This window comes from Diadema setosum, chromosome 16 (assembly GCF_964275005.1).
Source record: "Diadema setosum chromosome 16, eeDiaSeto1, whole genome shotgun sequence".
Classification (NCBI taxonomy): Eukaryota; Metazoa; Echinodermata; class Echinoidea; order Diadematoida; family Diadematidae; genus Diadema; species Diadema setosum.
This window is the reverse complement of record NC_092700.1, coordinates 16,012,047-16,023,737: the sequence shown is the minus strand read 5'-3', so window position 1 is coordinate 16,023,737 and position 11,691 is coordinate 16,012,047. Positions and strand designations below refer to the sequence as shown.

At 37.9% G+C, this 11,691-nt stretch overlaps 1 protein-coding gene across 1 annotated transcript; it reads left to right on the top strand.

Moving 5' to 3' along the window:
* The first annotated feature begins 6,973 nt into the window (after positions 1 to 6,973).
* Positions 6,974 to 7,717, top strand: LOC140239620 (neuropeptide Y receptor type 6-like). Its single transcript, XM_072319452.1, has one exon. The coding sequence runs from the start codon at positions 6,974 to 6,976 to the stop codon at positions 7,715 to 7,717; it is 744 nt and encodes a 247-aa protein (XP_072175553.1).
* The last annotated feature ends 3,974 nt before the right edge of the window (positions 7,718 to 11,691 follow it).

The window sequence follows — 11,691 nt, the reverse complement described above, 5'->3', positions numbered from 1 at the left end:
TGACCTTTTCAATAGTATGCAACATAATGACATATTTGCAACAATATTGCTGAAATTAAAGATCATAGGTGTTCCGTTCTTTTTGGACCACTCTGTATAATCAATTTTAAGTTTTCATAAAACTGGGCCGAGGTATCATGAAAAAATTTGTTACTATGCCTACGTGGTTAGTTTGTACCTATGACAAGATAAATTTGTGAACCACGGGAGTGCAGGCAAGAACCATGGTGGTTTTTTTTTTTTTTAACGTAAACTTGGGTTTCATATTTACAATGAAGGTCATTCTCTACTTTACAGTGGGTTAAAAGAACGCTCGGTAGGCTTTGATATGATAAATTATCAGATTTTTTTTTTTTTGTGTGTGTGTGTGTGTGCAAATGTAGCTATAACAACGTAACTTTTCTTGAAACCAATTATTATAAAAAAATACTGTGTCAAATTCAAATTTGATGGACCTTCGTCTGTTCTAGAATATGACCATATTTTCAAAGTCAAAGCGAACACAGAATGATCAACCCTTTTTATTGATTTTACAATGTTATGTTCTGTTATGTTTGTGAGTTCACTTGAGCCGAAATACAGACAATTCAAAGTCATGATTTGAAGCCAATCACAAGAGCACATTTGTACTCCTTTATTACTTCAGTTGCAGTCCCATTGTGTCTACAACACATATGGATACATGTATGTCAGTATACTGTACTGGCTATCATATAGTCTGTGTCTTCAGACCTTGTATGACTAGTCTTAACAACTCAGTCTCCTATATAACATGTTCTTTACAGGGAGGAAGAACAAATCTGATGATAATGACTCCAGCAATCATTCTCCTCATAATGTATGAAATCATCCATCTTAGAGTCATTTCACAGCCAGTCAACACTACAGCTATCGAGCATTCAACCCCAAACACTGTTGGGAAATCAGTTGTCAACTCAAAAAGTCATCCAGACATTGAGGTCGTAGACGACGATTTGACCACAAATACGCACGCTTTAGACAGTCATTTCAGTAAGACGTATTTACATATTGAAACAACCCCACACGACAACAGTGCTGAGATGAAGACATTTCCGCAAAAGGATTTTAATATTCTTGAAATCAACAGTGAATCCTCTACTCTTAGTGAAGTCTATAGAGAAGCAGTAAAGATTGATACGCAGACTTTTATAGCGCAAATTGAGGAAGGACGTGCCGTTCCCCATCCGCTTTGGAAGTGGCAGTCAGTTACATGGACATGGGTGACAATTCCGCAACTAGCAATGTCTGTGCTGGGAATAGTTGGAAATTTGACCGTGATACTGGTGTTATTCCAAAGGCGCAAAAATTGCCGGTCGACTGATGCACTAATCGGTGCTCTGGCTGTTGCGGATTTCTTAACGTCAGTGTTCATGGTCCCGCTTCCTAAGCCACTCCGGGTTCCCGAAACATGGTTAGCGGATGTTTACTGCAAGATAATTCATTCGTCTGTGTTAATGTGGGTTTTAGTAGATGCCTCCATATTTATTCTGACCTTGATTCCAATTGAGAGATACATTGCGATTGCACACCCTCTTCATTTTAAGCGACTGATTACACGGGAGAGAGTTGGCCGAGTTGTTGCTGTGACGTGGCTGGTCGCTTTCTTGGCCAATATTTTCGAATTCTTTGTGGCTGGTGCGAAGGACGACAAGTGCGTTGAGAATTTTCCCTCTGAGCTTGCCCAGAATATCACGGGTTATATGCTTTTCCTCGTTCAGCTTCTCATACCGGCTTTCATTATGGTTGCAGCCCAAGGTCTCACCGCACTGGTGCTCCATCGACAATCCTGCCGGAGGTTAGGAGAAGATTCAAATTGCAGTAACTCAAACGTGTCAGCTAAGTACCTTGTGGCCAGGAAAAAAGTTCTCAAGATTCTCTTTCTTGTTGTCATTGTTTTCTTCATATCGTGGACACCAACGCAAACTGGGTATCTCTTATACAACCTTCGTTTTCTGCCGAAGTCATATTTAAACAGCCCTCTATATTCTGTTCTAAATGTCCTAGCCTTTTGCAATTCTTGCGCAAATCCTGTCATCTACACGATTCAGAATCCTGCATTCCGCGCGGCAATAGGAGAACTGTTCAAATCAACCACTGGCTCATCGGAAAGAACGGCCTTGTTCAGCGAAAAAGTAACAGGTAGTACTGGTTCAACAATTTACATTGTGGATGTGTAATAAATTCTCCCGACTTTAAACGGTCATGTTGCATCGCAAGAATCTATAGAAAGTGTGTCTATAGATTAGAAATTGTCAGTAAATGTGACTAAACACAACTAAATGGAATAAATATTTACGTTGTAAATTATTTGGAAACGGTTTGGAATTGAATATATTGAATTCGTGAAATTTCTTGATCTCTACATTAAATTTAAGTCAACATGTCGAGTCCAAATTGATATTCTATGTAAATTGCATGAAAACATAGGTGTCCTAGCCATTTCCCAATCATATTTTATATTTCATGTATTCAATACTTTTTACTGCCTAACATATAGGTTATAACACTGCATGGCTAAACTATTGTTAAATACGTTTGAGGTTCCTTTAACTTGTACAAAAAAAAAAAAAAGAGCCATACACAGAAGAATTTTTACAAAAGTTTCGAATGCCATTTTTTCCTCCTCTAAAAGATCAAATATCATGACTTGTATCAGGTGACACCCGTTATAGCTTCGGTCTTCGGGACCTTGCTGTTTTGATTCGTTATAGCAGAACAGTAAAAATGAAAAAAAAAATCCAATATACCCTAATCATTAATTGAAGGGATCATCTAAATTTTCACTGTCATACAATTTTCAAATTGTTATGCACTTTTTCCCTTCATTATTATTATATCTTAATTTTTAAAACGGCAACTTTCATGCAGGAAGTCACTTTGTTTATAATTCCTGGGCATGGTCTTTTTCAATCTGTACAAGGAACACTTTGCCGTTGATTTCTCATATTTCACAATTATCAAATCCCTTTGTCATTGTATTTGATAAATTTGGCATTTCAATTACTTGGTGTATTGAGCATTTACCTATGAAATGTTGAATGTTAATCAATAATAAATACAAACAAAGAAACAAGTAAACGGAGTTTTCTTCGATCTGCCATCTAACTTAATTGCTGTGGGTGTAAACTCTATTGTTATAAGAGCATCTAAAAAGATTAGATGTTCAGTTTCTGCCAATCCCGAATTGAAGGATCATGTAATTTAGCAGTATTGTTCAAATTCAGTGTATTTTTTTTTTCAAATTATACGCTAAATGACTGCATATTTTTTTGGGTTATTTACAACTGCATATTTTATGTAATATGAGGTCACTTCATTTAAGCTGTTGGGCATCTGCCACTAACAAGGAATTCCTCGCTGTACATTTCTCATATTTCGCAAATATCAAATCCCTATTGTATTCGACAATTCGCCCATTTCAGTTTGTTGATGTGTTTAGAATTTTCATGTGAAAATGTAAGATTTGGATTAATAATGCAAGCAAACAAAGAAACACCCAAACGAAGTTTTTCTTTGATCTGCCAACTTAGTAATTGATCCAAGTAACAATTAACAATTAGCGCACAGAGGATGTACGTGTGTGTGTGTGTGATTTGCTGGATTTGGATAATTTTAAAAAGTTTGAAATTTGTCATCATATGGAACGTAATTCATGTTTCTTTGTTATATAGGAGTTGCAACTTTACATTTGCGCAAAGCGCTACACAGTCTATTTGATACGGATAAAGGAAGGGAAATTGCTAAAACGATATCTTGAATTTGTGAAAAATGCGTATCATCTCATACGACTGTAACATTATATTTGGCGTTGTATTTTTCTTTGGTTGGTGCTAACTAGAATTATAAATCTGAATCAGAAACTGCATTTTATATATAGTATACATGTATCACGCTTATAATACACTTTGTATAAAAGTCTGGTTGCATTTCCACACATTATATAAATGTTCATCTACTTTATGTGGATAATTATGTGGAATGTGAGCTATGTCAAGCCAATCTGAAGTCAAGCATGCACTTTAATGTTTAATAAACCACAATTAATGCATTCTCCTTCCTTCTAACCTTTGTTATGTACGCATACTATTGTCTTTTGCCATTTTTGAATCGTTTCATTATAATCATTAGTTCACATCATCATCGAGTCATAGTACTTAAATGGCGTTTTGAATTATGAGTCAACAAACAGTCTATTGAAAAAAGGAAAACTATTCAAAATGACGAACTATCACCTGCCCGGCATTTGAAGAAATCTATAATTATTGTTTATAGTTTGTGCAATGCTTTGTCATGGATAAATACATGTATAAAAGAATATAAAACCCCAAACTGAACATAGGTATGAAATATAACTGAAAATTGTCCACAAAGCTACCATAAAAACAAAGATTTAAGACATAACGCTTCAAGAGAGGGAGGTACTGCAACGAAATCTGCCTTCGGGAAAACCGCTTAGATGTCGTTTCGGCTGACCGAATACGTTTTTCTGTGTGTGTGTGTGTGTGTGTGTGTGTGTTCGTGTGTTTCACATGCCATATTACTATTTGATTTTCTGGAATCAGCACATCTGTAGTAGTAATCAAAGACTTACCACCATTGGAGAGAAAAGATGCGAAGTGTCAGTAAATCTATGTTCTTCAAATAACTCAAATTCGGTGCTTTATTTTCGATAAGACAAAACATAGTATCAATAAATTGGATCTCCGTATTAATCAAAAAACAACAAGAAAAAAAAGATAATCATAATCAAATATCCATCTCCTACGAAAGTCAACATCATTTTGTGTTACGCTTGATATGCAATGCATTTTTGTGTTGGGACTGCAGTTGATTATTGGATTATCATTCAGATCAATTTTGTAATGAGATGAAACGCGAAATCACCGGATCGTTAATTTAGTTAGAGGGTTTCTAGTTCTATTGTACATAGCTTCAGTGGTCTGGTGTGTGTGTGTGTGTGTGCGTTTAAGTTTAAGTGCACTATGTCTGATTATGTCTGGGGTATGATATCATTGGCTGAATTCAACCCGTACTCTGCTCATGCGCGTTATATGACGACGACTACTAAAACCTAAAGACATACAGTCGGAATGCATCATTTCAACGAGGTGCGGATGTACGTGAACTAGTGATATTCCTACAAATCTGTGCTGAGGCCCGGAGTTCAGCTGCTTCGGGTAAGGTTTGCTTGTTGGTTTGCTCAAGCCTGCAGAAGAGGAGGCATGCTGGCCGTCAAGGGAAATGGAATTTGGTATTTCATAGTTAGCCTTCATTTTTATTTTTCGCAAATGCGAATTTTCTTTGTCACTAATAGATGATACCAAGACCGTATTCTCACTCTGTTTCTTACCCTCTTTGTGCCACGTCAATTTTCTGACCATAGGTTTGTGTATGAAAATTGTGCACATTTGATTCATTGGCACAGAAAGGGTTAAATAGGCAATTTTAGGACCCAAGGAAATAAGACACTGTACTCATGATGCTGTTGATGATAAAGGAACTCTGTGAATCAGCTATAATTGAATCCTCAATAATTGAATTCTAAATGTATTATCGATAATCAAGGTAGCTTTGAACATCTCGGCTAACTTGAGTAAATAGCGCCAAAAAAAAAAAAAAAAATCCAGAATTTTGCACATACCGGATGTCAAATTAGGAAAGGATGTAATTTTACTCTTTTCATGAAAGAATAACATGGGTCATAGTCTTTACGACTTGAACAATCTAGAATGGTGATGAAAAGGTGAACACTTCATATTTGCACTTAAATTTATAGGGTGTATGCAAAGGAATAATAGGGTAATATTAGACCCATCGTGTGAGGGGAATTAAGACATTAAGCTTATTGTCATAAATAGGGCTCAACGAAGTCAATCATAAAGGATATCCCCAACAGAGAATGTATAGTCATTACCAGTTTTGTGTGTTTTAGTATTGACATCAACAATTTCAGACTAATTTTGTCAAAATGTCTGATAAAGCGTTCTTTCAATGCCGTCAAGTTGTTGTTAGCTCCCACAATACTGAAAAAAAGAGCTAGAGATTCAAATTCATGTCAGTCAGCTCATCAACTGTTATTAAATGATTTAGTAGCTGAATAGCTAGTCACTTTAATCAATGAATCAGTTGTCTATCATGTCTATGATAGTGTTTTTGACGTTTGCGTCAGGCCACTCGGTAGCAAAATTCCGTAATTCAAAGACATGAGTTTAAAAATGTGGACAAATCTCTAAAGACCGTCTCGGATTGTCTTTGATCTCACTGGTGGGTTGAATTGTCTCGAGTATAAAATAATCTCTGCTTGCTACTCTTGCGATGACAGTTTAACAATTTATACTGCTTTTGAAAAAAAAAAGTAGTAAAAGGAAGGATTTTTAGGCGTTTTTTAATTGATTTTGTAATACTGTTTAATGACCCTTTGGCATAGCCATATTCAAATCCACACATCGTTTTCATTTTGGGATATAATGTTCTTTACAGGAAAAAAAGAACAAGAATGAGGACAATAAGAACTGGGATGATCGTTCTCCTCGTCATATCTGGAACGGTCAATCTCACATTCACAACACAGCCGCTAAGTACTACAGCTGTTGAAGAATTTACTCCAAACACTGTCTGGGCGTCATTTGGCAACTTAAAACGTCATACAGACACTGCGGTTCTTGACATCAATTTGACGACACGTACGCAACCTTTAGACAATGAGGCAATTTCTCCTCAGTTTAAAAAGAGCTATTTGCATATCGATGCAACCCCGCACCACGACAAAGCTGTTCAAACTACGACACTTCCTCAACGGGATTATAATACTTCTGAAATCAACAGGAAAAATGTGACAGAAATCATTACAGAGACTGCAGAGATTGGTATGTCGAAATTTATCGCGCAAAATGAAGCAGTGTGGAAGTGGCAGTCAGTTGCATGGACACGGGTTACAATTCCGCAACTAGCAATGTCCATTCTGGGAATAGTAGGAAACCTCACAGTGATCCTGGTGGTATTTCAACGGCGCCACAATAATTGCCGTTCGACTGATGCACTGATAGGTGCTCTGGCCGTTGCGGATTTCTTCACGTCAGTGTTCATGGTTCCGCTGCCGACTCCACTCAGGGTTCCTGAGACATGGCTGGGGGATTTCTACTGCAAAGTAGTTTACTCAGGAATGTTAAGGTGGATTTCAGTGGATGCCTCCATCTTCATTCTGGCCTTAATTCCAATAGAGAGATACATTGCCATTGCCCACCCTCTTCATTTCAAGCGTCTTGTAACACGGAAGAGAGTTGGCAAAGCTGTTGCCGTGACATGGCTTCTCGCTTTCTTGGCCAACATTTTCGAATTCTTTGTGGCTGGTGCGAAGGGCGACATGTGCACTGAGACGTTTCATTCACAGCTAGCCCAGATTATGACAGGCTGTATGCTTTTCCTCGTTCAGTTTCTCATACCGGCTTTCATCATGCTTGTAGCCCAGGCTCTCACTGCACTCGTGCTCCATCGACAATCCCGCCGAAGTCTGGGAGAAGATTCTAACTGCCATACATCAAATCCAACAGCTAAGTACCTCGTAGCCAGGAAGAGTGTTCTCAAGATTCTGTTCCTTGTTGTTGCCGTTTTTTCATCTCGTGGACACCGACACAAACGGCATATCTCTTGTACAACCTTCGCATTCTGCCAACGTCATATTTGTACAGCCCTCTAAATTCCACTCTTATTGTCTTAGCCTTTTGCAATTCTTGCGCAAATCCAGTCATTTACACTATTCAGAATCCTGCGTTCCGGAAGGCGATAGGAGAGTTGTTTAAATCAACCACTAGCACACGAACGGCTTTGTTCAGCGAAAAAATAACAGGAAATACAGAACTAACAGTTTACAATGTGGATGTCTAAGAAACTTTTTCGACTTTAAACTTTCAGTTTGCATCGCAGGAATGTATGTGTGAAGTTATCAATGTACTTTAGATATTTACATGTGATTTAGATATTTCCATGCTCCTGTATTGTTTAACTGAAATAATGGATCCACTTTTCAGTTTTTAAGCGCACAGTACGTAGCTCTTCATGTGCAAAGAAAGGGATATCCGTATATGAAAAAGTTGAGAGAAGAGAAACAACAGCATACAGTATTTATACGTTTATAACTATTTACATCAAACAGCAACAAAAAATAACTTTACGTAAACAACTTAAAAAAACCCCCACATGATAATTTACGGCAAAGGCTCCATTTCACCGACCATTGGAGGCTCATCTGATCCCAGAAATACCGAAATTTCGGCGTTCCGATGAGTTCCGATGAAATCTGAGCCGACAAGCGGAATTTGGGGGCCCTGATTTCTTGTAAATCCAACAAAGATCTGACGTTGATCGGAATAATCGGATGGAAGACAGGTAGCAGCCCGATATCTGTCATCTGTTCATCTGATTGTGATTGGAGGGTGATCTGACAGTGATCCAACACTTCCGACCATCACAGGACACAAGTCCGACTAATCGGTCAGAAATCACATGGTAATCAGACTTAGACCAGATACTGGGCTGATTTGCGCAAAAATCAGAATTCGTGTATGGAAGTGGGTCAGTACACCTCCTGACGATAGTTTAAGTGAAATGACAATTCCATGTATCCCTGAAGTCTTTAGATAAGAGGGAAGCTAGAACAATTCAAAACAACAATGCTCGTAACATAAACAGATATATTTATACTTCTTATTTTAGTTTCGTAAACTCAACTGTACTTCCCAATTATGAGGGAGCCCTGGGTCCCAACAGTAGCATTAGGGGTGACGGGGACCTGAGTATCCTCTGTCGTTGAATCCTCGGGAGCCGTATATAGGCGTAGTAGTGCGTAAGTACGATAGTCCACTGGCATTTAAGGTTTATATGGGCACAGGAGAATCTGCTGACACTTAAAGAAGAATAAGTTCAAATGTATGCATGGATTAAGTAGATGCAGCAATAGTAGCAGAACACACTAGTGAAATAATTTTGAGGGAAATCGGTCAATCCGTTTAAAAGTCATGAATCCTACAGTTTCGGTGATGCTATATCGCTGGATGAGAAGTCTACAACAAGTCTACATTTTGCTTACGTCGCCTATGGAAAACGACGTAAGCAAAATATAAGAAAATTAAATGACATATTAGCTGCTTCACTTTTCTGGCATCTAACAATATCACTTAATTTACCTCACTCAGAAAGGGTGGGCGATAAATTTTCTCTTACCATATGTTTATGTCAGGAGCATGTCGAGGGAATGTGAACTTTTCACAGAAAAAAAAAGTTCAATTTTGTGGAATTCGTTATATCGTTTTCCATACGTGACGTCAAAAATTCTGTAGTCCTCTTATCCAGCAGTAGCGGCACAAAAACTTTAACAATTCATTAACTTGTGGATGGATCTACCGATTTTCCTCACGCTTGCACTGGTGTGTTCAACTAATACTGTAGACTCAATCCACATTTTTTATTTACGCAATGTCTCACTCCACATTAAAACGCAGAAGGGGGCTTGGTTGTCGACTCCCAATCTTTACACTCGGGATGTAGCTAACGGTTATTGTCCGAAAAAAGTTTGCCAAGGCGCCCGTGTTGGCTGAGCTTGGTATCACCCTCCTATTATAGACAGTTGGCCATCCGATGTTACTAGGTTTATACGATGAGTGTACGATGAGATTCAGGTGACAGTTGAGTTGATGAGCTTTTAACCCTTCGATCTCACAACGGATAGCAATCGGACGGTGCAGAATATCGTTTACCCTCCTGGTGTTGCATTTGTGCTGGGCGACTGTCGAACACGTCGAGCAGATCGTAGATTGGAATCAGATGAGTGTCCGATTACGGTTAATCCTTGGACACTCCACAGATTATTGCCGGACGTCGGCAAGATACGCCCGATGGCTGTACAATACAAATTTGACACACGACAGACTGACTCGACACTCACCCGACAGTAATTCGACTTGCGATCAGGAAAGGCGCCCGAAGACGAACTGTAAGCTCTGAGCTTAGTTCCTTCATCGGACGATCTTGCCTTATCAGATCACGCCCGACGTGTCTGACACTGACCTGATAGTCGACCAACGCAAGTCGGATTCATCAGACTGTGATCCAATACACTTCAGTGGGTGGCCGGAAGCAACAAACCTTGCTTCCGGCGAGTGACCGATTAGAAAAAAGAATATCTCTGTAGAATGGGGTATAAACCAATAATCATGACTTGTGGTACGAAATGGATCGGCGAGCAAAATGTCTAATTTGAGTAATGCATTGCGTGAAGAATGATTTTGTAAGATGACTTAAAAGATTGTAGAGAAGAACTCGTCCAAGATCGTCAGACAATGAGTTCCATGCAATGAGATGTGATAAGTTCAGGTTTTCCTAAATGATAGTCTTTTGGATGACGTGTATGATATAAATGAATGGGGAAAGTTCTGAAAAAAAGTATCTTTGAACACCACATGGAGCTGATTTTGGTATATTCATATATGGATATCGCGGTTTGCCATGCGTGCATATCGGAGACTCTATAAAGTCATAAAACAAAGAGACATCCAGGATGTGCTAAGTAATGAGAACCTGTGATTAATTCTATCGCGCGCTTATGTAATGACAATATAGAATTAATTTTGCTAATACCACAGTTTCCGATTACAATATTACAGTAGGTAATACGAGGTAGTATGAATGCATTAACAGATGCTGGGTGTTTTTAGAAAGATATTCCCCAACTTTCCAGAAGATCCCGATATTTCTCGATGTTGTTGAATGAACCCTGTTTATATGATCGGGCCATGTTCAATATAAATCTATGGATAACCCCTCAAAATTAACACAAGACTTTTGATCCAATTGTTTACCATCTATATATACGTGTATAGTTATGTGTTCTATTGATGTATGGTTATTTTTTTTTAAGGAACATAATTTACTTAGAATTCATTACACTTAAACCACGTTGGGACTTTGAATGATTCGAAGTTAATTACTGTGGTCAGTGTAAGTTCATATAAAAAAAAGGGTGCTCGATCGTGTCATCTGATAACTGAATGAGAATTACATTCTTTTTGGACTTGAACTGGATCATTTGAAGATGTAAGATATATCAAGACACACTGAATTCAAGCAGACAGAAACTAATTTAGCCTCTGAATTTCTAATGTGTGGGACTATGTGTTGGCTTTTGACACTGTGCATTTGCATCTGTTCATCTGTAACATCATTCACTTCATTTATTATTTAATTAAAGTGTGGTTCTCAATCATGATTTATCCATTCATTTTTTATTCATTTATTTACTCATTCATTCATTTAGTAGAGTTAATTTAAATTGTGAGTCAATCATGAATTAATGTTAACGAATGGTCACTATTCGAAACAAGAAACTGCGGCGAAATCGACAGTTGAAGAAAATGTATAATTATTTTGATTATAGACTTTCATTTAGTGGAGTGAAAACAAGCAAAGTGTCGGTATTGCGCCGTTTCTTTAAATTAATCAAATGGAATGTTGTATCGATCCCTTGCATTCCAGATAAGACAGAAACAAAGCACTAAAAATACTGGATCTCTTTTAAGTTAAGAAATAAAATGAAATGACGATCATGTAGGCACCTACAAATATCCAACTCATGTAAACGTCAACATCATCACGTGGTATGCTTGATGTACCCAGTGA

Excerpts from the sequence above, each read along its gene's own strand:
- LOC140239620 (XM_072319452.1), top strand. The coding sequence starts at position 6,974 with ATGTCCATTCTGGGAATAGTAGGAAACCTCACAGTGATCCTGGTGGTA.